The following is a 27649-nucleotide window of genomic DNA, read 5'->3' on the forward strand; positions in this document are numbered from 1 at the left end:
ATTTCTGAGCCGATCTTTACATACTGTATGTATCTTGTTGTAAACCGCTTTGAACTTATGGTATAGCGGTATATAAGAAATAAATTATTATTATTATTATATGTATAGCATTGTCAAATCATTACTATTGCATATCCAGGGAAGTGTTTTTTTTATTACACAAACTTTTTCACTCCCTAGTTTTTCATTTTTATAATTGAGGTATTTTTTATACCTTTTCCCCTGAATATTCTTGACTTAGTGTGCCTATATTTAGGCATGGATGTCCTTAGTCTATAATTACACATGTAACTTAAAGCAACCCTCCTGATCTGCCCATGATCCACCCATTTCCATGCTGTCTTTTTTGACTCATGCCTAAATTTAGACATTAGCCTAAATTTGAATTAGCTCCAATAATTGCTTCCTAAAAGTCCAATTATTGGTGTTAATTAGCTTGTTATTCAATTACATTGTGTGTTCAATTTGGGCGCATAACCAAAATTGTGTATGCAATTTTTAACACTTTTTATAGAATTAGTGGGTTAAATCGCTTTTGTAAATATGTCCCTACTATTTAAAAAAGTGAAAATAAAAAAAGTAATGACTGCTGTTTACAAGTATTATAATACAGGGACGCAGGGGTCTAATAATATGCTATATTCATAGAAATATATGATATATTATTTATTCATATCTGTTTTGTTTTATTTATCAAGGGATATAACTATACAGAACAAAGTGAATCTGGATGGATTGGTACAGTAAGTATTCAGTCTAAAAAGGAATACATAAATAAACTTTGACATGAGCAACCTAGAGGTGATAAATACTTACAGAAGGATTTTGCAAGAGAAGAGAAATGACCATTCATAGTAGCGTTTCCATTTATTAAAATTAATTGTGATGTGCACAGAATGTGGACCTGTGCTTTGTGTGAGAATTGGACTCCCTTGCATGTCCCGCTTTGATATAGTAGCTGATGGCTACCTCCCATGGCCAGTAGCAAACCTAGAAATTAAATGCTGGGGCTGTGTCTGGCCACTGGCACTGAATTTCTGGTGTAAATGCCACCGCGAAAGACATAGCCAGCCAAGCCGATATTCATTAGCTGGCTGTCTACGCTATTGTGATCAAAGATAGACCTATTATTACTTAGATGGTCAGCCAATGGATATTGGCAACATAGCTAGTAACTAGCCTTGCCAGTGACCAGGATATTCAGTTGGAGGTAGCCGACTATCTCTTACTGAATATCGGCTATTAGTTGGCTTAGTGCTGTTTAGCTACTCGGAAGCCATTCCCAGCTGACTAAATACTGCTGAATATTGGGTAGGAAATGTGTATTCAGTTCTTACTGAGCAACAGCATGGCTGCATCCACTTTAACAACGTTGAAAAGTTTATTGTCATCTGCAAATTTAATAACCTCACTCATTCAGATTTCCAGACCATTTATAAATAAGTTAAATAGCACTGGTCCCAATACAGATCCCTGTGCACGCCACTATTTACTCTCCTCCATTGAGAAAAATGGCCATTTAACCTTACCCTTTGTTTTCTATCCGATAACCAATTCCTAATCTACAACTGAACATTACCTCCCATCCCATGACTAAACTAAACTAAGCCTTAAGTTTATATACCGCATCATCTCCACGGAAGTGGAGCTCGGCACGGTTTACAAAGCTTAAAAATATAAGAAGAGAGAGGAGACAGATTTACAAGAGCATATGAACAGAGGGAATATAAACAGGAGAAGAAATGACCTTTTAATTTTCTCAGGAGCCTCTCTTAAGGAACTTTGTCAAAGGCTTTCTGAAAATCTAGATATTACTACATCAACCGGCTCACCTTTATCCACATGTTTATTCACACTTTCACCCTGGTCACCCTAGAGACCTAACACCATCCCGTGGATGTTTGGTAGTTTCATTTTGCTGTCTCCTATTTCTGTTCCATTTTTACAAGGACAGTGTGACTTTGAGTTGATGTTTGTCCTAGCTACCTATATATTTTCTAAGTGTTGTGGTCAAGTAGAAAATCTTAGGAGTTGAGGGTAGTTAAGTAAATATCCTGTAGCACCAAGATCCCAGCTAGTTCCAAAGTTAAGTGGCTTCCTGAGATTTGCAGCCCTCTAAATCACAGGTGTCAAACTCAAGGCCCGCAGGCTGAACCAAGCCTGCCTGGCCGTTTTATACGGCCTGCAATGCGATGAGCGTTTTCATTGCTGACCCCGGTGTTATCTTCTGGCTGGCTTTCTCCTTCTCACTGCCGCAGTGTACACAAAGCCATGCAGCAGCTCCTACGTGCTTCCTGCACCTGAACAGAAAGCCTTCTCTCTGACATCACAACGTCAGAGGGAATGCTTCTGGATGAGGTGCGGCATGTGCGTGGAGCCGCAGCCTGTGACTTTGTGCACACTGCGGCAGTGAGGAGGAGGGAGCCGGCAGGAAGATAACACCGTGCATCGCATCACGGCTGCATAAAACAGCCAGGTGGGAGCTGGCCAGAAGGTAAGACACCCGCCAGAGGGAGGCATCTAGTTGAGGTCCAGCTTGGAGGAAGGGAGACAACAAAGGTAGGGGGAATGATTTTAATTTCAATTTAGTGATTGAACTGTATCAATTTTGAGAATTTACATCTGCTGTCTATATTTAGCATTGTTCAGGAAGAAATGCATTTGTTTCTTTTTCTCTGGGGTTGTACTGCATGCAGAATCTTGAATCTTAGGTTTTCATTTGTATATATTAGTTTTTATAGGTTTTGGTCCCGTATTTGCATAGAGGTTATAATTTTGTGGTTAACCATTATGTGTTGTTAATAAGATTATATATTGTGAAAAATGAATGGAAAAAATAGTGTTACAATTAGTACTATTAAGGGGGTGGAGTCTGGGGCGGGGTCTGGCCCGCAACGTAGCCTGTGTTTTGAATTTTGGCCCCTTAATGTGATTGTGTTTGACACCCCTGCTCTAAATCCATGATGTGATTAGTTAAGGGGATAACATTTCTGAAAGGCTTTTCTTGAAAGCTCCAACCAGTGCAATTGAACTCTAGAGCATTAAAATAGAATGCTATTTTTTTTTTTCAAGCAATGTGAATATGGAACAAATTTTTATGCCCAAAGAAAGAGGTGGTAAAGCATTGGAAGTTCTACTTGTGTCTCTTCCAAATTTTAAAACAAAGGGAGAAAGAAAGGGCAGAGACAGACATGAAAGTGACAGTGCCATAACTATCATTAAGCAACATTGATAAAAAAGAGCCAGGGTGGACTGGTACTTTACTCTCCCTCCATCCCCATCTATGACAGCTACATCTAGGGTTACCGTACATCTGAGAAAACCTGGCTATGTACACTGGTGTTTGAACGATGGTATTTGAACGATTGACTGTTCTGGTGTTTCAACGTTTTGGTTTGTTTTTTTTAAATGGGGGAGTCTGGTCCGGTTTAGCTGGCTCTCCCGACTCTCCCACCTACCTTCTCCCTGGCCGCTGTAATTCAGCAATCAGCAGCAATGAAGTGAGCCTGCTCCAGAAGCTGCCTCTCTGCAGGTCCCGCCTGTGCGGGAAAAGGAAGTCACTGCAGAGAGGCAGATTCTGGGGCAGGCCGGTGGCAGTAGGCTTACCTTGTTGCTATTGCTGGATGCCCAAAGATTGAATTACAGTGGTCAGGGAGGAGGTAGGTGGGAGAGTTGGGAGCTAGAGAAAGGTTGTAAAGGGAAGCAGCATAGGAGGTTGGAGGAGGAAGGGCTGAAGAATCAATATTGGGAGGGACTGGAGAAACTGGGAGAGGCTGGAGAAATAGCATAGAAGGGGCTGGAGAAGCAGCATGGAGGGAGGGAGGGAAGGAGGGGGTTGGAGAAACCATGGAAGGCTGAAGAAGCATTATGGGAAAGAGAGTATTCTGAAGAAAAGAGCATGGAGTAGGGGATGGGAGGGAAGAGACAGAAAGAGCAGGAGAAGAGATTGGAAAGAGAGAGAGACAGAGAGAGAGAGAAAAAAAAAAGAAAGAAGCACCCACAGGAGGGGGGGTGGAGAGATGGGGAGAGAGAGGGAGAGGGGGAGGGAGAAGGAGAGAGAAGCACTAAAAGGGTACAGAGGATGGGAAGGGGGACCAAGGATATAGGTGAAAAGTGGGAGATTGCATTAGGCGGAATGTGGGCGAGGCTGTGGGTGGAATGTGGGCAGGGTCATATGTCCTTTTTTTTTGTGTTCACAAATATGGTGATCCTTGCTACATCTCCAGAGCTTCGAAGAAACCCTGTGGTCAGCAGGAAGAACTCTTAATTGTGCTTCAGTTATGGTATGAACTAGTGCTGCCCGATTCACGATTCCAATTGATTCACCGATTCACTTCAGGTGAATCGATTAGAATCGATTTGTTTATAAAAAAAAAAAATCAGCCTGGCTGATTCAGTGACTAACCCTCCCCCTCGCCCCCTAAAACAGGAGCGTCAGCACTGCCTCTTGCTGGCCGGTCACTGCCGCTCCTGCTTTAGGGAGCGAGGGTCAGTCGGGAAGTGCTGCAGCAGCATCCTCCGGCTTTTCCCCTGATCTCCCTTTACTTAATTACAGCAGCCAAGTGAGCACGAGTGCTTAAGAGTTCCAGAAAGAAGAGTTCCCCTGCCATGAGACTCCCCTTCCTATGTACTAGTGACAGCACAGACCTGGCTTCTTCCTTCTTCCACCCTGCCCGCAACAAGCCCAAGCCTGTACCTGTCAGAGGTGCTAACATTTTTCAGATAAGGGAGGGGGGTTAGAGAAGGAGTTAGAGAGGGGGGTTGTGAGAAGGGAGCACAGCCCGGATCAGCCACTGTCATGCATTTAAGTGTATACGCTGCCTTCTTCCCTCGTCTATCTTCAGCTTTGCGGATATCTTCGACTTTTCAGAGCCCCTGTAATGAAGAGGAGGAGCTCGCTAGCCCTACCTCCCTTCTCCCTTCAAACATTGGCTGCACTGCAGGGAAGATCCACTTCTGCTAGTCTGCCCCAATTAGCGTTCAGCAGGAAGCCCAGTCGCAGACGCATGAACGTGCTCCATTTTTATTCCATATATGAATCATAATCGGAGTGAAAAGAGAACCTGTGGAGTAGTGAGATATTCCTGTATATGGGCGATCAATCCTGGTGAGTCTTCAGATCTGGAGGAGTATACTCGCTTGGCCTCCTTTTACATCTTGCTACAAGCAGTGGTATATCTATGGTATGTGACACCCAGGGTGATCATTTTTTAGCCCCTCCCCATATGTAATTAAGTAAACGTAAGACCGGGAGGCCAAAGGAGAACATGCAGTCCTTCGGGGGGGCCCTGGTGTAGAAGTACAAGGAGGGGGAGGGAAGGGGGTTCAAAGAGATGTGCATATGCTAGAATGGGGGGTGGAAGAAATAATGGTTCTAAAAACAGAGGAGAGGGAGAGAGATGGTGGTTAATGGGATTTAGGGAGGGAAGGAACAGAAAGGGAGAGAAGTTGGACACAAGGGATGGTGTGGGGAGGATAGAGATACTGGATAGGAGGGTAGTTGGGAAGAGAATGGGAGAGATGGTGATCCCTGGGGTGGTGGGGAAGGAGGGAGAGATGCTGGGTGAAAGGGTGGTTAAGAAAAGGAGAGATGGTGGTTCTGGGGATGGTGAGGTCCATCACTGCAGCTGTGGGGATGGAGACAAAAAAAAAAGGAAAAATGCCAGACCTCCGGGGAAGGGAAACAGAAGGGGAGGGAAGGGAAACGGAAGGGAGGACAGATATGCAAGATGGATGGTTAGCACGGAGAAAGAAGGAAACGACAAATGGGCAGGAGACCCTGGCAAGCAAGTTATCAGAAGACAACCAGAGCCTGGGACCAACATGATTTGAATAATGACCAGACAACAAAAGATAGAAAATATAATTTTATTTTCTGTTTTGTGATTACAATGTGTCAGATTTGAAAAGTGTATCCTGTCAGAGCTGGTGTTAGACAACAAGCGTGAGCTAGGATTTAACAGAGAGAGGAAAAGTCTTTTTCGTTTGTTTATTTTGTTTACACTACAGTACCAGTGTGAGTAGGAGAGGGCAAAGGTGATGAAGAGGCTATAAAATAAACCCACCAGGATGTTTGGGCAGAAAAATTGAATCGAATCGAAAAATTAATTCAATAGGATGAATCGAATCAAATCAAATTTTTTTTTCCTGAATCGGGCAGCACTAGTATGAACCATGAGGCTTTGAGCTCACTGTGTATACCATAACTGGCTCTGTATGGCATAAGAAAATTATGTACTGTTACATGCCTTGCCTCCTGCTGGCTCGGGGGATACAGCTTCTTGAGGATGGGGACAGAGGAAGAAAACAGTACAAATATTGGAAACTGGGGAGAGAGACTGATCTGAATGTTTTGGAGAGGACATCTAACACCACCTAACATGACACCGCTATTAGAATCTGGCCATAAGTGTTCACAAGTTTATTGAGAGGTTTTTCAGGATCAAGGATAGAAATGTATAACCTGTAAGTCTCAGATTATAAGTATTATTTTATCTGAACAAGTTTCTGAGATCCTTTCCTCTCTTATAAATAATAGCTTTGATACAGTCATTAATTTACTATGTAGTTTGCTGAGATCCATTTGAGGTTTGGTATTTTTCAGGATTTCCCCAATGAATATACATGAGATCTATTTGCATGCAATGCCTCCATTGTATACAGATAGATCTTGTGCATATTCGTTTTGGAAATTCTGAAAACCCAACCTGGCAAAGGCCGAGGCTGGACACCCTTGATTTAGCACATCTTCTGAATCCCTTGCTATAAATGTCACTACATGCCACTGGTCTGCCATGTTTAACTATGATTATCAGATGTCTGGATTTACCTGGATATGTCCTCTTTTTAGAGAGCATGTCCGGGTGTCCGGACAGCTTTTCAAAACCCTTGCACTTTATCTGGGTTTTGAAAAGCAGATCGAATCGGGAGAGGCATCCACTCATGTGGGGATGCCCCTCCCGACCGAGATGAGCAAGGTGAGGATGGGTGGAACTGGGTGGGCCTGTGGGTGGGTCTATGGGTCTGGATTTTACATATGTAAAATCTGGTAACCCTACGTTTAACCCTCATGCCATGCCATGACCCTTTGTTTCACTGAAAAATATCTGTTCCCTGGGCATTTCTTTTGTGAAGTTATTGAAATAATCAAAAGCTACTTTTTGCTGCTTTTGCTGCAGATATTTTCGCATGCGTTTGCTCCTCAGAGCAATATATATGTTTGTCCCAAATTTTCTTTTAGTTTCAACCTTCCGAGCCCTATTTTGCACCAGATGGCATCAGTTACTATAGAATCTTCAGCGATGATAAAGGTTACAAGCATATTCATTACAATGAGAATGGCACAATGGTGAGTGCAAAGCTGTCTGCTATTCGTACAGGATTTAAATATTCCTAGGACTCTAAGGGACTAATGAAGAACCTCTTTTACTCTTAAAAGCAAAAAATGAAACCAATCACAAGTGGAAAGTGGGAAGTGATAACTATAGCATCTGTAACCAAGGACGTTATGTAAGTATTGCACCCAAAGAAATTTAGTAGTGAATTTGTGTGTAGCCTGAAATAAAACAATTCATATCATATCCTATCATGATACTGGGCTGCAGAAATGTGGACTCCATTCTGAGGAAAACAAAAACACCTTTGAAAATTATCTTTCCTTGCAGTAAATAAGGATAGCTCAGTAGGTTTGAGATAGAGCAGGCAGGGTGAAGTATGCATGGGAGTTTCATTCTGAAATCTCTACACACTGTTTAAACTATATATTTTGCACATGCATTTGGCCTCTTATGAGACAATTTGAGGATTATTCTATCATCTGCCCAGTGGTGTAGTAAGGAGGGCATTGGGGGGAAGCGGTTATCCCTGGGTGCCATCTTGATGGGGGCACCGGCACCCGTCCTACTCTCTGACCCCCCCCCCCGCAACTTCCTGACCCCCCTACTGCACGTGTGCGCCCCTTCCTTTCCCTTCCCTCATACCTCTTTACTTTTCCTGACATGAGCAGTATCACGAACATGCTTCCCACATCGGTGAATCGGCTCTCTCTGACATCACTTCCAGGTCCCACGCCTTGGAAGTGGCATCAGAGGGAGAGCTTGTGATGCCGATTGTGCCTGGAAAATTAAAGAGGTATGGGAGAATGGAAGGGGGGGGGCAGCATCCACAGCAGGAAGGTCGGGAAGTGGCGGGGAATGGGGGAGGGGCACCACCGCCCTGGGTGCCAGTCACCCTCACTACGCCCCTGCATCTGCCTGGCCAAAAAGACAAACAAGTGAAGAAATGTTAATAGAAAGTAGAGAATCTAGTAAATTTGGCAGGGCTGTAGTAATGGGAAGTTCGAATTACTAGAAGATCAAAACATAAAATTCAGCTCAAAAAGGGATATGCTTTTTGCTAATATTTCTATTATATCCCAGGTGGTTGGTGATATCTTATAGGGCTCATAACAATAAAAAAAAAATAAAAAAAAAAGATGTCCAAAAAATATCATAAGTCAGCACTTGGACTTCCAAATCGCCGGGACGTCCAAGTGCCGATTTTCAAAACCGTCTTTCTGGCTACCCATAGCCAACTGCTGCATCTTTAAGGGCTTGATACTAGCATACAAATCTCTGCACAACATAGCGCCAGGCTACATGTCAACCTACCTCACTCCATACGTACCGAACAGACTACTTCGCTCCCAGAAAGAAATATGCCTCCAAGCACCTCCAGGCCTTGCCCTTCAACCACAGAATGCCGGATGCCAATCCTATTCCCATTTCCTATCAAACTACTGGAACCAACTACCCCCTACAGATCAGATCCCTCGAAGGGCTTCTGAACTTTAGGAAAGCAGTAAAAACATACCTCTTCACATAATCCCTTGCCTTCTACCATATGTTTAAAAAGAGAAATGTATATTGGAATCTGACCATCTGTATTTGGCATACTAGGACATTAGCAATGTATTTTAAACATAACACACTGTAACTGTTTTGACTATATTATGTATGTTTAACTTGGAACCCGTTTTGAGCTCGTTGGGGAGAATGGGATAGAAAATAAATTAAATAAATAAATATTCCTCTCTATCATATTGTTTCTAGGCAGATTACACGTTAACATACATATTTCAAATAGACAATAAAATGTTATCTATGATCAAAAATATCACACTCATACAATAAAATACAATAAAAACCTAATCTTCCACATATTAACGCAGTAAACATTTTAGATCTAGTAAGTCAGCATTTAAATACTTCCTTAAGCAAAAATGTTTTCAATAAACCTTTACAAGTTTTAAAATTGTGAGTAATTCAAATCTGTTCAGGAAGAAAATTCCACCACTGGGGGCCTCTTACATAAAACACAGAATTCCTCCATTTCACGTGAAAAGAGGGAACATCTAAAAGATTTATTTACTGAGATTTACTGTCTGTGTTATGTATTCTTGCAAGATGGGTTTCAAGAGCTTAAAGAAACTAGGACAAATGAATATTCTACACAGTCAGAATATATTAGTCATGAAGTTTAGGGTAAATGGTTCTCATACATCGACATTGCTGTATGCTTTCATAAGCCTGATATTCAGTCCTTGGTAGTAAGTTGTTCACAACCATAGACTGAATTAACTCCAGAGGTTCAATGCTGGGACATATCCAGTGCCTGGCATTGAATATCCAAATTAATGTGGCAATCAGGAACTTAACTAGTCACTGGTTGATATTCAGGCCAGTGCCCAGTTAACTTGGCAGATAAACTTATGGCGTCTTTTTGCTGAATATCGCCGCTACCCAATGGTGTGCTGGTGTGAGCTCCCACCCCTATTTAAAATTAACTTACAGTTAAATCAGTCACATTAAAATCATGCCTAGTAGTAAAATGTAATAAAGTAATTAGGAAATAATGTTTGGAGTATTTTTATCTTTATTGCAGAAGTTATTTTTTATTGATGAGGATTCTTCATAAAGTTTCCGCACTTTCATATTTTCACGGGAAATGGTTGGGGCGGGAGAAATGGTATGAGGGTAAGTTATTAGTATGCTGGGAAAAATGTATTGCAAAAACAGGGTGATTATGTGGAAAAGTGGTATACTTTGCTTTTGAGATATTTAATAAATAGTGTTTAAAAAAAAAAAAAACTGTGGAAAATATTTGAAGATCCATCGTATTTGGAGAGAGAGCCCACTTACTAGCACACCACTGCTACTAACTGGCTAAGTGGTAGTTCTGCCCAACTCTGCCCTCAGACCACCCCTTACCTAGCCGCTTGCACAATGACCATATTCAGCAGCCTGACCCAATTAAGTGTCGTGAATATCGGTGGACAACCATCTCAGCAGTGTTTAACCAGGCAAGAGCTCTCCTGCCTGATTAAACTCTTTTGAATATTGACCCCTGTATGTTTTGGTCAGATTTGTGCAAGGCTTCACATAGGAGCAGAATGAGTGAACCACCTTCATGAACTAGGATCATCACTACTTTTCACATTCATTTTTTGGCGCACACATGTATAATAGTCTTTTATTTTGCAGATACTACATTAGTAATGAGGGATACCCAGGCAGAAGACATCTTTACAAGTAAGATAAATAAATGGCTTTTGTGACTAATGTTGAGAAATAAATATAAGTTTGAAGTGTAGTAATATTAGTATCATTTATGAGAACATTAAAACCAATACATACCCCCCTTTTACAAAATTGCAAAACCAGTTTTTAGCGCAGGCTGGTGCACTGAATACTCTGCGCTGCTCCAGACACTCATAGAGTTCCTATGAGTGTCGAGAGCAGCATATAGCATTCGGCATGCTGGCCTGTGTTAAAAAACGCTTTCATGGTTTTGTAAAAGGAGAGAATAGGCCCATTGTAATTTGGAAATTGTAAAACTGCTCGCATTATTTAAAAAAAAATTATAGTAGTTTGGAATCCACAAAGCCACTGGAAGGGCCTGCTGTAACAACTGCGGAACCAAAAACAGAGGCAATAGACCAGGCTCCCCAAAGAAATGAGAGACGTCCACAAAGCACACAAGGTGGAGTCTATTCCCGGACACAGGAGTTAAATTTAAAACTACACATACAAACACTGGAGCCTTACTGGAGTATTGCTGGAGTGTGCTATCATTATTGGCTCCTTTTACTAAGGTGCGCTAGCGTTTTTAGCACACGCAGGAAATTACCGTGAGCTAAGCTTCTAGAACTAACACCAGCTCAATTACCAAGATGATAAAGGGGATGGAACTCCTCTCGTATGAGGAAAGACTAAAAAGATTAGGGCTCTTCAGCTTGGAAAAGAGACGACTGAGGGGAGATATGATTGAAGTCTACAAAATCCTGAGTGGAGTAGAACGAGTACAAGTAGATTGATTTTTCACTTCATCAAAAATTACAAAGACTAGGGGGACACTCAATGAAGTTAAAGGGAAATACTTTTAAAACCAATAGGAGGAAATATTTCCCTCAGAGAATAGTTAAGCTCTGGAACGCTTTGTCAGAGGTTGTGGTAAGAGTGGATAGCATAGTTGGTTTTAAGAAAGGTTTGGACAAGTTCCTGGAGAAAAAGTCCATAATCTGTTATTGAGAAAGACATGGGGGAAACCAATGCTTGCTCTGGATCGGTAGCATGGAATTTTGCTACTCCTCGGGTTTTGGCCAGTTTGTAGGAACCTGGATTGGCCAACATGAGAACAGGCTTCTGGGCTTGATGGACCATTAGTCTGACCCAGTAAGGCTAATCTTATGTTCTTATCACTCCAAAGAAAGGGACCCAGGCCATGTCCCATCCTAACTAGTACACTTGTGAGGAAAAGTGTGAGCCCACTAAAAACATATTGTACCTATATATAAGTGACACCTGCAGTCAGAAGGCCTATTGAGATGGTAGACAGGTGGCTCCAGTAGATTTTGGGTGAGTTTTACAGGGCACAGAATACAATGGGGGTTCTGGTGAGATGTGTACCTGGCAACCTTTATATGAAATTCACAGCAATGCCCCCTAAGATGCCCTACTGCTCAGCTGGTATGTCTATATGGCCGGTCTAGTATAGAGTGTGGCCCCGCCTACATCCAAATGGTTTGGTTTTAGACATTTTGCATTTGGATGTTTTCATATTTGAAGATGGCCAAAAAAATAGATGCACTAAGGGCCCAAACATCTAGATAGCTCATTTAAAAAAAAAAAGATAAGATATCTTGCAGTTTTGAAAATAGACATTTTCTCCATCCAGTTGTTTGGACATTTTTTCTCAAAATGTATAAAGTGAGACTTAGGGCTCCTTTTACTAAGCTGCGCTAGCGGTTTTAGCGCACATTTAGCGCACGCTAAATTGCCATATGCGCTAGATGCTAACGCCACCTTTGAGCTGGTGTTAGTTTTTGGGCGCTAATCTGCAGAGCGTGCTAAAACCGCTAGCGCAGCTTAGTAAAAGGAGCCCTTAGATATGTTAAAAATGTCCCTCCATGCCTAATATTACAATCATAGTTCTAGAAAAGTACAGTTAAAGGAAAAAAAAATCCTGGTAATTATAAAACAGGGTGTCTAGCCTCTAGTAACACCACTCTTTAAAGGAAAGATTTTTGCATACTTTCACACTGAGATAAAAAATTATCCACATTTACTCTTCTATTCAGACTGGCTTATTTTGTACACATATGTGTATATTTTAGTTTATATAAAGGCCCCCTTTTATCAAATTATGGTAGGACATTTTAGCATGATCCGACGAGGTAAATGCTCCGATGCTTATTTAAGTTCTATGAGCATCAGAGCATTTACTTCACAGGCCCACACTAAAACGCTCTACCGCAGCTTGATAAACGGGGGCCAAAGTTTGTTCATAAATATTAACCCCTTCTGAGTCCCGCCCACAGGAATGCCTCCACTCAGATCGGATAAGTTTATACACATATTGGTGTGTATAAATTTATGCACATCCAGGCAATTTCATGCAAGCCTTTTTCTGTATTAACATTTCACTTTTCAATCTTGTTTGATAACCGCTAAGCCATTAAAAGATCTAAGTAGTTTATAATAAAGAATTCAGGAAATGGTGGATAGTGGCAAGCATGACAGTGAAACCTATGATACAATAATAGAATACAAATTATAATAAAAGCACAATAACAATCAGATAACACACTATTTACCTGTAGAAATGCCTTTTAAATTGACCCTTGAAATATGAGTATTTATATGACATTTTAACAAGGCATCTAACATCTTTATATTTCAACAAATATTATTTGAATTGATTTTAATGTTAAAAAAAAACCTTTTCATACACTTTACAGAATAAAAAGGTTGGACGAGTCAAATCAGGCAGTTTGTATTACTTGTGGACTGCGACCAGAAAGATGCCAGTATTATTCTGCATATTTTAGCAAAAATTCCAGTTATTATAGGCTGATTTGTCATGGTGAGTATGAGACTCAATACAAAGTTAAAAAATATGGCTGTATTTAGGAATACATTTAGGAAAGATATAAACATCTTCTTACTCTATTGTCACAGGTCCAGGCATTCCCATTTTTACCATACAGAGGAGTACCGATGATACAGGTATGATCTGGCACTACTTCAAGTGAATCTGGAAACATTTAAACTCTGTAGCATACGTTCCTTACAAATACTTAGTTAAAAAGTAATAGGCGAAAAATTCAAAGTCCTTACTTGAGATATTGAAATGACTCACTGTACAGTGATATTAATTTTTACGATAGTAAAAGTAATTAAGGTGCAATAAAAGTCAGACTTGGGAGTGAAGTAGCTCAGTGCCACAGATTAGTCATTCTTGCAGTATATGAACAACACTGCTTGCTGTCAACTAGGAGCATTGGCAGTCCTGTGCTACTACTGCTATAGATCAAGCAAAGGGTTGACTTGACCCCTAGGAATAATCCCATGAGGTTGCAGAAGCCATTTTGAACCTAGCACTAGCAAGTGGCAGGAGCAACTGGGGATCCCTCCTATTCATAACTCAATCCCTCCTGAAATCAGAAATGTTGCAAGGTAGCCCCAGAAGGGCCTAGCATGAAAATAACAGGGGCTAGAGAAAGGGGGGAGGGGTCTTCAGGGTAGAGGGCTATGGGAGGGGGGGGGAATTGAGTGGGGAGGTTTTTGTGAGGAACAAAAGTGATTGGGGGACATTAGGAGTAGGGGTTGTGACTGGGAATGGGCATCAGATTTTGGCTGGCTCTGTTAAGAAGCAGCTGGGAGCATCAGGTTGCACCTTTGCAGCCCAATGCTTCCTATTCAGGTATGTCAGCATTTTGCTGCTGTTATTTTTCCATGAATAACACAATTTGAAGTGTTCATTGTAAGCTATACTATTCAATTTACATAGTAGTGAAAGTTTTGCTGTGTAACCTATGGTACATTAGACTAACATGCTTTACAGGAATGTAGCACATGTCCTTTAACACATGTTAAGGGGCAAATAATACATGTTCTAGCCATAATGCACCTTAATAAATGCCTCCTTTAACTGTAAAATAAGACTTACGGCCTCTTTTTTAAAGCCGCGCTAGAGGCTGTGCTGTGCTAACGGCCCCGAAACCCATAGAAATTTAAAAGGGCTTCGGGGCTGTTGCTGTGCGGCTTTGTAAAAGAGGCCGTAAATTGCAATGAATTTACATAAATCGTATAATAAAGAGAGCTGCATTGTAATCAGTGTGATTTTATCAGTGTTCCCTGCCTGGTACAATCTATAGTAATTCAAAAATTAGACTACTGCAATGCCCTTTATCTGGGAATAGCATCTTTAAGGTGTAAGGTATTGCAGGTGGTGCAAAATGCAGTAGCACGTCTGATATGTGGTGGTAGCAAATATGAACTAGTAACACCATTGCTGAAACTTCTACTGTAAGTCCCTTGAGACATACCAGGACCGGCCCAAGAACACTAGCAGCCTATCAGCAAATGAAGCTAGTGGAATACACACAAACACACAGCAAACTTGAGCACTGCCCCAAGGGTCAAAGCTGCCCTAACAGCCTCAATGGACCGGACCCCGAACCTGTCAAATTTTGTATTATCTTTAAAGTTTTAGTGTTGGTCTTTAAAGTTATTCATTGTAAGATTCTTCAGTATTTGACACAAGAGATGAGCTTATATCACCCCATTGGGTCTTTATGATCACAGGGAGCCTTGCGATAGGTAACAGAAGAACTGTTACACATGCATTATGCAAATACCAGAAAATCTTCAATTTCCATGGCAGGTGTATTATTATGGAATAATCTAAAGGGATTATTAAGACTGCTCCCTGATGTTTAGAAATGTAAGAAAGTCCTGAAAATTACATTATTCATGGAAGCTTTTAATTGATTGGACTGATGTTCAGAGATTTTTTTAAAAAAAATGTTCTGAAAACCATTTTGCTTATGGAAGTTTTTACTTGACTAAATTGAATTTTGACTGAGGTGAATGTTAGATAGTTGATAATGTTGTTCTTTTAAATGTTTGTATGTCAGATTATGTTTATATTTTGTAAACCACTTAGGTTTAAGCAGGCTAGAAACTTTTTTAAAATAAATACTCCTATAGGTAGGGCTTTTTCCAAGGATGAGTAAGAAATGGAGGTCCACATTGGGTAAAAAGCCAGGGTGGGGGGTGGGGTATCACAGCACACTTGCAACAATCTACAAGTTTGTTAGTGCAAGAGCCTGAAAGGAAGGGGTTGCACTGAGAGAAACGTTTGCTTATGACACTGTTTTGTCCAGCATCTGCTCTAAGGGTTATTTGTATTGGATAAACATCCAACTAACCCACCTAGAAAAGGAAATGTGTGTGTGTGTTGGTGGGGGGGATGAAGAAAATAAAACTGCATGATGAAAATACTATCTGGTTTCAAATTGATTGGTGACTGTCCTTTTACCACGGGTGCATTGAATGCTGCCAATTATCTGCTTAGAAATCAGAATTCTAGAGGATAACACCAGGCTGGAAACCTTGTTAAAGGATATTCAGATGCCTTCCACAGAAAACAACACAATTAAGCTGCATAACTTTGGTAAGTCTAAACGCTGATCATTTTCTAAATTTTGCAGTTACCCTTATGATCGATGATTGCCAATTATTTTATTACAAATTTATAACCCACCTTATTCCAAAGCGAGGTACAGGAATACATAACAAAAATAACACATTTTTAAAAATATCAGAAGAGTCCAGATAGCCGCAGCTATTTAGAACTTCACCTGTATGAATAAATGCTGTATCAGCAACCATTTAAATACAGTGGTGCCTCACACAACGAACTTAATTGGTTCCAGGAGCAAGTTTGTTATGCGAAACGTTCGTTATGTGAAACGCGTTTTCCCATAAGAATACATGTAAAAAAAAATAATTCGTTCTGCAGCATAAAATATGCTAAGATGACATAAAAAAAGATAAATTTTTGGTTATTATTTTTATTTAGATACATCTAAAAACATAATTGTTTTTTAAAACAACACACATTTTTTAAATTTAAAGACAGACTAAGTAGAGTCTAATTTTACAGTGAGAGAGGGCAGAGTCTCAGCGGCAAAAACTGGGACTTAACTGTTCATTTTTTTTTTTTTTTCTACCGTGTTTCCCCGATGATAAGGCAGGGCCATCAAATAAGACAGCCCCCCCTTTTTAGAAAAAAATGTAAAATAAGGCACCCCCCCGCAAATAAGCCACCCACCGATACCTGCGCTTACCCGAATCGGGTGGTACGGTGGGTGACTCCGTGTGGTCCCTGGCACCCCCGACACGATCGGGGCAAGAGGGAGCTCAAGCCCTCTTGCCCCCCCGACTCCCCGACTCCCCGACTCCCCGACACGATCGGGGCAAGAGGGAGCCCAAGCCCTCTTGCCCCCCGACTCCCCGACACGATCGGGGCAAGAGGGAGCCCACGCCCTCTTGCCCCCCGACTCCCCGACACGATCGGGGCAAGAGGGAGCCCAAGCCCTCTTGCCCCCCCGACTCCCCGACACGATCGGGGCAAGAGGGAGCCCAAGCCCTCTTGCCCCCCCGACTCCCCGACACGATCGGGGCAAGAGGGAGCCCAAGCCCTCTTGCCCCGCCGATTCCCCAACTCCCCGACAATATCGGGCCAGGAGGGAGCCCAAGTCCTCCTGGCCACGGCGACCCCCTAACCCCACCCTGCACTACATTACGGGCAGGAGGGATCCCAGGCCCTCCTGCCCTCGACGCAAACCCCCCCCTCCCCCCAACGACCGCCCCCCCCAAGAACCTCCGACCGCCCCCCCCAGCCGACCCGCGACCCCCCTGGCCGACCCCCACGACACCCCCAACCCCCTTCCCCGTACCTTTCTGTAGTTGGCCGGACAGACGGGAGCCAAACCCGCCTGTCCGGCAGGCAGCCAACGACGGAATGAGGCCGGATTGGCCCATCCGTCCCAAAGCTCCGCCTACTGGTGGGGCCTAAGGCGCCTGGGCCAATCAGAATAGGCCCGGGAGCCTTAGGTCCCTCCTGGGGGCAGGGCCTGAGGCACATGGTCGGGTTGGGCCCATGTGCCTCAGGCCCCGCCCCCAGGAGGGACCTAAGGCTCCCGGGCCTATTCTGATTGGCCCAGGCGCCTTAGGCCCCACCAGTAGGCGGAGCTTTGGGACGGATGGGCCAATCCGGCCTCATTCCGTCGTTGGCTGCCTGCCGGACAGGCGGGTTTGGCTCCCGTCTGTCCGGCCAACTACAGAAAGGTACGGGGAAGGGGGTTGGGGGTGTCGTGGGGGTCGGCCAGGGGGGTCGCGGGTCGGCTGGGGGGCGGTCGGAGGTTCTTGGGGGGGGCGGTCGTTGGGGGGAGGGGGGGTTTGCGTCGAGGGCAGGAGGGCCTGGGATCCCTCCTGCCCGTAATGTAGTGCAGGGTGGGGTTAGGGGGTCGCCGTGGCCAGGAGGACTTGGGCTCCCTCCTGGCCCGATCGTGTCGGGGAGTCGGGGGGGCAAGAGGGCTTGGGCTCCCTCTTGCCCCGATCGTGTCGGGGAGTCGGGGGGGGCAAGAGGGCTTGGGCTCCCTCTTGCCCCGATCGTGTCGGGGAGTCGGGGGGGCAAGAGGGCTTGGGCTCCCTCTTGCCCCGATCGTGTCGGGGAGTCGGGGGGGGCAAAAGGGAGCCAGGCGGAGAGAGGGCAGTTAAGCGCAGTGCCTGCGCGGAAGGATGCAGCTCGGGCGACTTCGTTGTGTGAAACGAAGTTCGTTGTACGAATCAAGACATAAAGTTCGTTGTGCGCAGCGTTCGCTGTGCGAGGCGTCCGTTATGCGAGGCACCACTGTACTGATAAATTATTTTACATTGCAGTCCCACAGGCAATCTGTTCCACTCAGGCCAACTATAGTGTACTGTATTTTCACGCATATAACGCGTGCGTTATACACGATTTTTACAAACCGTGCATAACCTTGCGCGTTATACGCGTGAGCGCGTTGTACAATTTTTTTTTTCATTCCGATCCGGCATCCCCCCTGCGAACCGGCATCCTTCCCCCCGCTCACGTCACCCCCCCTCCCCCGCGATCCTACACCCCCCCAGCACCGCAAAACATCTCTTACCCGATTGGGCACCGGCACCAGCACCAATGCACAGGACATGCCAGTGCCAGTGCCCGAACATCCTCCCTCGTTGTTGCTGGGCTGGGCTGGGCGGTGCGAGGGAGATCCTCCTTCTTCCTTGTGCCAGGTTGGACTGGGCTTTGAGCATTTGTGCATGCTCAAAGCCTTCTGGTCTCGCTCTCTCCGAGACCAGAATCTCGGAGAGAGCGAGACCAGAAGGCTTTGAGCATGCGCAAATGCTCAAAGCCCAGTCCAGTCCGGCACAAGGAAGAAGGAGGATCTCCCTCGCACCGCCCAGCCCAGCCCAGCAACAACGAGGGAGGATCTTCGGGTACTGGCACTGGCACGTCCTGTGCATTGGTGCTGGTGCCGGTGCCCAATCGGGTAAGAGATATTTTGCGGTGCTGGGGGGGATGTAGGATCGTGGGGGAGGGGGGAGGATGCCAGTTCGCAGGCCAGAAGAGTTAGCGGGTGTGGGAGGAGGTTATAGCAGCATGCGCGGTATACGCGTGTGCGTGCTATATAAAAAATTTTTTACAGAAATGCTTTGGACCCGCGCGCTATATGCGTATGCGTGTTATACACGTATGCGCGTTATATGCGTGAAAATACGGTAAGCCCTCTTATCTATATGTTCCAATCGAGTGGCCCAAAAAGTCAGTACAACCAGCATATAAGAGTCTTCTGAACAAAGCAACCTTCTTAGCACAAAACAATGAATGTTGTTTGAAATGTATTGGCACAATTTGTGATTCAGACTCTTGGTAACAATTTAAATTTAATCCTTTGAGCCACAGGCAACCATTGTAGTTTCTGAATAAAAAGGAATTCCATGTTCATACTTATCCAACCCAACATTTTCATATTTATCCAACCCAGACAATAACCATACAACTACATTTTTTTATAGCATTAAATTTTTATTGTAAATGAACCACAATTCATAAATAATTTACTTATTCCTTACATTCCATCATGTGCACTTCAATCATCCGACCAACATTTACTGACTGTTCCAGCTTTAAAGATAACAGGCACACGTCATATTTTTTTTGTAATCGCTCCAACTATTTGGAATGCCCTCCCTTTATATCTAAGGGAAGAAAAGAGCATGGACCGTTTCAAAAGCAGCCTAAAATGTTTTTTATTTAAGGATGCCTATGATGTTTAATTTCTCTTTGATGCATTCTGTGATTTAATACAATCCATCCCCTCCCTTTCGTTTTTACCTTTAATGTAGCTTTCCTTTACAAATAATGTATTTCTCCCTTCTTCCCTTTTGTACCAGTCAGACAATGGACTCCTTTTATCAAGCCGCGCTAGCGGTTTAATGCGCGTAATAGCGCGCATTAAACCCCCGGCCGCGCTAGCTGCTACCGCCTCCTCTTGAGCAGGCAGTAGTTTTAGGCCAGCGCGGGGGTTAGCGCATGATGAAACGTCACGCGCGTTAACCTTGCTAGCGCAGCTTGATAAAAGGAGCCCAATGTCTTTGTTATCTCTTGTTCTTTTAAATTCTGTTTTAAATGTTCCTTTAAAAAAAAATTGTATTTTGCTTAGCAAAGTAAGGACTCCTTTTACGAAGCCGCTTTAACGGCTTTATCACAAGCACATTTGTAGCGCATGCTAACCTCCGTGCTAGCCAAAACTACCGCCTGCTCAAGAGGAGGTGGTAGCGGCTAGCGTGGCCGGCAAATTAGCACGCGCTATTTCGCGCGTTAAACCACCAACGTGGCTTCGTAAAAGGAGCCCTAAGATAAGTGATTTTATTAAATTTTTAATAAACTTGGAAACTTGGAAAATAACACAGCATACATAATGAACAGTAGACAACAACCAAAACACATAGAGGGGCATAATAAAAAAAAACGTCTAAGTCCCCTTTTGGCCTACACGTTGAAAGTAGAAGCAGGGAAAATGTTCATTATCAAAAAAAACATCCAAAAGGAGGTTTTTTTTTCTTATAATGGCCTGCCTCTACGTTCAGCTGTTTAAACACCCAGACCACCACTATGTCTACACTAACAACATATAATCAACCAAAAAAAGCCTAAGTCCCAAAAGCCCAACATAAGAGCCCCCCCCCCGAACCCACGATCGTCCCCTTGCTGACCCGCGAGAACCCCGCTGACCCCTCGACCCTCCCACCCCAAATCCCCTTCCCCATACCTGTACAAGTTGGCCGAATGGACGGGTCCCTGGAATGGTGGGCCTTAGGGCCTGATTGGCCCAGGCGGTTCAAACCCTGCCCACAGGTGGGGCCTGAGGCACCTGGGCCAACCAGAATTGGCCCAGTAGGGCTCCTTCCTGGCCCAATCGTAATTGGCGGAGGGGGGGGGGCGCAGCTCTCCAGGGCAGGAGGGCTTGGTCTCCCTCTTGCTCTGATCTTGTCGGGCGGGGAGGGGGTCACGGCTCACCAGGGCAGGAAAGCTAGGGCTCCCTCCTGCCCAGATCATTGTCGGGGGAGGGGGGTGATGCATTGCAGCAGGAGAGATTGGCTATCTACCCTGCCGCAATGCAATCACCCCTCTACCCGAACTGCCACAAATTGCGGCTGGAGAGATTGGGCATCTCTCCTGCCGCGGGTCACGGTAGTTCAGGTAGAAGGGTGATCGCATCGCGGCAGGTGAGATGAGCCATCTCTCCTGCCGCGATGGTTGTGGTGGGGGGTGGGTAGGTTGCCAGGCCGCTGAGCTGATCGTGCCAGCCGCCATCAGCTCAGCATGCCCTTTTTCAGCACTTATTCCTATTTTGACTTATTCTAAGTCAAAACGTATTAGTGCCGACTAGGCAACCTGTCGAAAGATTTGGTTATACTTGCTTTATGCCTAGGTGTAGGTCGGCCCACCTCCCGCCCTTTCCCCTCCTCTAAAAATACCTCTTTTCACTCTATGCGTTTAGAGGCAGGGGAAAGGCCTAAGCTGATTTTAGATACGTCTAAAACCAGTTTTGATTATGGGTACTTGGACGATCAGGCTTTTTGATCGTCCAAGTACCCATTTAGGCCACTTTTTAGACGTTTTTTTTTTATTATGAGCCCCATAGCGTCCCCACAACCTCTCCTAATCCCCCTCCCCCCCAAGTCCTCAAACTGCCAGTTGATTAAAGATCAAGTCCCAATCTCTGCGGTGCCGCTCATAGGAACTGAATTTTGCACTACTTGTAAAGATTGAATCAATGATGCAGGTAATCCCACATATCCTAGATTCCAGAAATCCAGGCAGCTCAATGACAGACTTTGCAGGACTTACCTGAAATCTACCTGGAGGATCAGTATATTCTGAACCCTCAGTTTTTCCATAACAGAATGTATTTGATATCAAAAAGTTATTTCCTTGTCCATAACCACTCCTAAATATTTTACCCTGGTATATTAAGCAGCAAAACTTCAGTAGGAAATGAGATAACTGGAGCAGAGAAAAACATGCCCTAATCCCATCCCCAGTCCCACCCTAGCTCCACCCCCCACTGCCTGCTCTTGTCGCGCATGTGCGGATTTCCTCCCTGCCTGATGGAATTTCAGGAGGCTTTTCAAAACCCGGACAAAGTGCCGGAACCCCTGCAGCCCCCAACTTTCTGTTTCTCCCCACCCCTGGATCCATAACTAACTCCTTTACATGCCGCTCCCTAAAAATCAATAGTCCCCTTCTTCTTAATACTCCCCCAGTTCTGATCTCCTCCCTTTCTTCTGAAGGGAACTAACCAATAAGTAGCTTCTGCCCCCCTCCAATTCCTGTAGACCACGCTGAATCTACCTTTAAGATCCTTGATGGTCTAGGAGTCCAAGATGCAGGATTGATGCCCACTTCTTCCTGCCACTTGTGGCTCAAGTCTCCAAAGGGCCTCTGTGATCTCTAGTGGCAGACTTGCTGTACTAGCACTAGTATCATGAGACTGCTGTTAGTAATGTAATGTAATGTAATGTAATTTATTTCTTATATACCGCTACATCCGTTAGGTTCTAAGCGGTTTACAGAAAATATACATTAAGATTAGAAATAAGAAAGGTACTTGAAAAATTCCCTTACTGTCCCGAAGGCTCACAATCTAACTAAAGTACCTGGAGGGTAATAGAGAAGTGAAAAGTAGAGTTAGAGGAAAAATAAAAATAAAATAAACATTTTAACAAGACAGCATTGATCTAAATACTTTGGAAGGTAGAAGAGAGGAGAGAAAGGAATAGAAGCAGAAGGGGGAGCCGTTGAACAGTAGAATTCTGGAGAAATTTAAATGATAGAAATAGAACAAAACAAAGACAAAAGGCAAAACAATAGATAAGATTAAAGATAAAGCTTAGTGTTTATAATGTTCACTTTGATATCAGAGCCACAGGAACAAGAGTAAGTGAGCTATCATCCCTGCCTATTGGACCTCTCAACCACTAGGAACTTTAAAGATAAGCCATGGGGGCCTAAAGGGGATCAAAGTGGGGGATTCTTTTTGAGGCATCTAGTTCCTTTCAGAGGAGAAAGGAGGAAGAGGAATCAGAATGGTTGGAGGGGGGGGAAAGAAAGACCATGGATCTTTGTGATTAGGAAAGAGGAGGCCATGAACCCCTGGGGAAGATGTGAGGGAGGGGGGCCCATTGATCTTCAGAAGGGGTCAGGAGAGGTTTCTTGATCCTTGGAGGGATCAGGAGATTGAAGAGGAATAAGAATTGGGGAGGGATGGTTCATTGGAAGGACCTGCTTTCCTTATGCAGGCCCTAGCTGTATATTGGCCAGGACCTGCATATCATGACTTGGCACTGAATATTGGCGCCTAATTCTCCCTGTGAAGATCAGCAATTAAAATAATACTAACTTCCGTTGGCTGAATATTGACCGGTTATTGTCTAGAGTCACTAATATGTGAAACTTTGGTGATGATTTAATCTGTGTACAATCAAGCAATATAAACTTCAAATTCATTAAAAATCCAAGCCCTTAATTTTGTTTTTGAAATATATCTATCTATTTATATATGTTTGTTTACATTTAGATTTGTGGTATCAACTGACCCTACCTCCTCATTTTGATAAATCAAAGAAATATCCACTACTTATTGATGTGTAAGTAGATTTTATTCAGTTGAACATATACATTTCAAAGGCATGAATTTGATGTACAGCTCTGGCAAGACTTTTGATACTTTAAAAAATGCAAATAAGAAAAGAGAAAAACTGTTATAAAAGTTTTCTAACTTCATTTTAAACAAATAGTAACTGCCCGACATTCAGACCGTGAGAAATAGCCAGCTGTCTCCTGCAGTCTATGGTAAACCTGGAAGTTCAGTGCCAGCACCATATCTGACGACTGGCATTGAATTTCTGGCTTATATTTGGCCGGCCAAGACATCACCAGCTAAGCCAGTATTCATTGGCTAGTCTTAGCAGCTAAAGATAGACCTTTTTATGTGGGTCTATCTGGGTGGCAAACTTAGCCAGCAATCTCCTGCTGAATATCAGCATAGTTATGTGTTATTCAGCTGTGCCTATGCCACAAAAACCTTATATATTACCTCAGTCTTCAGGGTTTAAATTCCGCAGGAGGTATTTGATAAATATTTTTATGTTTATTTATGTATTTTATTTAATATTCCCCTTTACAATATAAAATCACAAAACTGATTACAAAAGCTCAGATTCAAGAACCGGCACCAAATTTTTAGGTGCCAGTAGGTGCCCAAGCTCAGTTAAAAAAAAAAAAAAAAGCCATTTAACCAATGTTTTAAATGAGTTTCAAGGCGCTTACCAGCACCGGAATCGCATCTCCTAGGTGCTGTAGGCCACCGAACGCCACTGTGGCCGTGGCTAACACTAGAAGTGGTGTTAGGTGGCCTGAAGTGCCTGTGGAGGCGCAATTCACATCATAGATAGGCGCTGGAAACGTAGTCCAGGAAAACCCTGGCTTACGTTTCCAATGCCTACCTTTGTTGGTGGCACGATTCTGTACCCTGTGCCGTCATGTGATTGACATGCGATCGGTGGCCGCTTTTAAGGCAGCCACCGACAATGGCGCCAGTTACAGAATCTGGGCCAAAAAGTCTTACATCATACATTGTCCCCTGAGGAAGGCAACGCAGTCGCCGAAACTTGGATCCTAGTCGGCTGTTTGACTTCAAATAAAAGACTCGTAACCATCAGTTGGCTGTGACATCTCCAATGCCTCTTTTTGTTGTTCTTTACATCATACATCCAAATATACATAGAAAAGAAATAAAAGCCAACATACAATAAGAAATCAATAACCCTCTTGCTTCACTATTTGATCTCATGCCAGCATCAGTCCCCCCTGTCAGGAATGGTCAGCTTGGCCACTCTACTCCACCGGGTCCCCTATCAGTTCTGGTCAGCAGTGGCCTTCAGGGCTTACCAGTAGTTTTTTTTTTCTGTTTCTGGAGTGCTCACAATTAAAAAATAAGAACCTATTTGAATCTGGGTCCCTTGGTTCTCAGTCTGTTGAACTAATAGGCTACTCTGAATAACTTCAAGTTTCAAATTTATTAAAATTTGATTACTAGTATTCCCCCCCATTTTAATTGTAAATCGCTTAGAATTTTATGTAAAAAAGACTCCAATTGACGGACTGGAGCGATAGGAAAAAGGGAGAACTACAATTTGTGTCGGAAAGAAGCATAAAAAGGACAGAACGAGAGAAAAGGGAAGAAAGCCTAAAGAGAAAAGGGGGGGGGAATGCTTTGTTAAGAATGTCCATAATACATGAAACTGTCATAGAGTATGGATTCCTTTGCCAGTTTCACATTCGGGAGAGGAGGGAGACAACAGCCACTGGAGGATAAAGGAAATGTCACACCTTAATCCCTTCAGTGGGCAGCTGCTCAATCTGCTTTCTGCAACCTAGATTGACAAGTATCAGGTCTAAATAATAATAATTTTATTCTTACATACCGCCAAACCAACAGTTCAAGGCGGTTCACAACAAGAAGATGCTGTACAAACAGTGAATTACATGCATGAGCATATCAAATATTTCTCAGAAAATACAAATGGAAATTAAGTCACATATTTCTCAAACAGGAAAGTTTTAAGAACTTTTCTGAATAAATAGTAAGACTGAGCTTGGGGAATAAGAGCATTCCAACATGAATAACAATTTCCATCTTTTTAGACTTGGACGTCTCTTTCACTTCTGAATGTCGATATTTTGTGCCCTCCCTAGTACCACCCAAAACATGCCCAAACCAAGCCTCCTTGTCTATGGATATACTGCAGCGCTAGATGTATTTATCCTATCTTTGTAAAATTAGGATTTGGACATCATGGATGACTACTTACCAGCTTTCAGACATCCAAAACAAGAATAAAGCTTTTAAAAATAACCACTATTAGGGTATATAAACTTTCATGGTGTTTCTATTTATTTTGATTGTATCCTTTAACATTTTTAATGTACATGTTTATACTGCTAGATTTATTTTCATAAACTTTAAATTATAGATATATCCAGCAATAAAATGAATACATTTTTAAATCTTAGTTAAAAATTATTTTGGTTCCTCTGCAGGTATGCAGGACCATGCAGCCAAAAAGTAGACCAGGTTTATCGAATTAACTGGGCTACCTATCTGGCAAGCACAGAGAAGATTATAGTGGCCAGCTTTGATGGTAGAGGAAGCTGTTATCAAGGTGATGAGATTATGTATACCGTGTACCGGCGGCTGGGAACATACGAAGTGCAAGATCAGATCTCAGCAGCCAAGTAAGGGCACAGTAGAACACTTTGAATGTTGTAGAACAGGTAAAAGGTGAATCAATTTTTTATGCTTTCAAAAATTACTTAGACTAGGGGACACTCAATGAAGTTACATAGAAATACCTTTAAAGCAAATGGGAAGAGCTATTTTTCTACTCTGTGAATAGTTAAGTTCTAGATGTGATAATAGCAGTTAGTGTAGCTGGGTTTAAAAAAAGGTTTGGACATTTGACCAGCTAGTTCAGGAGCAAGTAGGGAATAGTACATGTATATCCTTTCTTTGTGTGTCTACAGGTGAATTTTCAAAATGAAAATATGGGTGTACCTCTGTTTTGAAAATTACCTTAAGGAATTTATACAAATATATATACATACCAGTCCTTTGAGAGGAACACATTTTCCAATTTAATTGACATACTGTATCTGAATGAAACTTGCCTTGAAGAATTATTTAAAAGATGTTAACTAAGGGGTCCTTTTATCAAGCTGCGGAAGGGGTTTAACACGTGTAATACCGAGCGTTAAACCGCCTGCTGCGCTAGCCGCTAACACCTGCATTGAGCAGGCGTTAGTTTTTTAGACGACCGCGGGGGTTGGCGCATGATGAAATGTCCGTCACGCTAACCCCGCTAGCGCGGCTTGATAAAAGGAGCCCTAAATCTAAATAGTTTTTGCAGTATAAGACGCACTTGACCATAAGACACACCCTAGATTTAGAGGAGGAAAACAAGAAAAAGAACATTCTGAACCAAATTGTATACTAATATATATCAGGAGGGGGATACCAGACTGATTGAGGGGGAGGGAAAGGGAGAGAGTGATTAAGAGCAAGAGAGATGCTGGACTGCAGGAGATGCAGCTAATCAAACCCTAATGCAGGGGTGCCCACACTTTTTTTGTAATATAAAGTAGTTACTGTTCCTTTTCCCAAGTTTGGCCAAACTAGTCTTTAGTGGAAGGACACAATCCCATGTCTGGAGAAGAACCTTAAAGCAGCCCTGGTTTCTGACAATACTTCTTGATTATTTTAGACCTGGCTACCAATTAAAGCCTGGCTATAAGCGATATAACCTGCTACTAAACAATGTCAAGAGCTCCTAGAGCACTGGTCTCGCACCTCCTTCATACCAGCTCTGAGAAGTGGCGATCGCTGTGGATCCAGTTCACGGGCTTCTCGCTCCTCCTCAGCCTTTTGGGCAGATTCCGCTCTTTCAGTCCCAGGACGAACTCAATAGAGCCTTATTGTGCTGCCCGGAGATTCCCGGCTCCCAGCGTCCAGGAAGATGCAAGGCCCGACAGGGAAGAACGCGAGTGGAAAGCGAAGGCTTCCTAAGCAAAGCGATCACCTTCCAGGCAGGAGACTAGCAGGGCCACCCCCAACGCGCCTCACAGCCCAGAGCGTCCTCGACCGTTTTCGGGCCACAGAAGGACCCAGGCT

General features: G+C 43.4%; 1 protein-coding gene across 1 annotated transcript in view; it reads left to right on the forward strand.

The window, feature by feature from the left end:
* The window catches only part of LOC117360800 (dipeptidyl peptidase 4-like), a 165583-nt gene that overhangs the window by 104574 nt on the left and 33360 nt on the right, over nt 1-27649 (forward strand). Inside the window, exons 14-22 of the mRNA XM_033945200.1 lie at nt 699-743; nt 7241-7348; nt 7439-7509; nt 10521-10568; nt 13277-13401; nt 13497-13544; nt 15898-15996; nt 23498-23567; nt 26023-26217. Of these exons, the coding sequence (XP_033801091.1) occupies nt 699-743; nt 7241-7348; nt 7439-7509; nt 10521-10568; nt 13277-13401; nt 13497-13544; nt 15898-15996; nt 23498-23567; nt 26023-26217 (809 nt within the window). The remainder of the gene's footprint in view (nt 1-698; nt 744-7240; nt 7349-7438; nt 7510-10520; nt 10569-13276; nt 13402-13496; nt 13545-15897; nt 15997-23497; nt 23568-26022; nt 26218-27649) is intronic.

This window comes from Geotrypetes seraphini, chromosome 5 (assembly GCF_902459505.1).
Source record: "Geotrypetes seraphini chromosome 5, aGeoSer1.1, whole genome shotgun sequence".
Taxonomy (NCBI): Eukaryota; Metazoa; Chordata; class Amphibia; order Gymnophiona; family Dermophiidae; genus Geotrypetes; species Geotrypetes seraphini.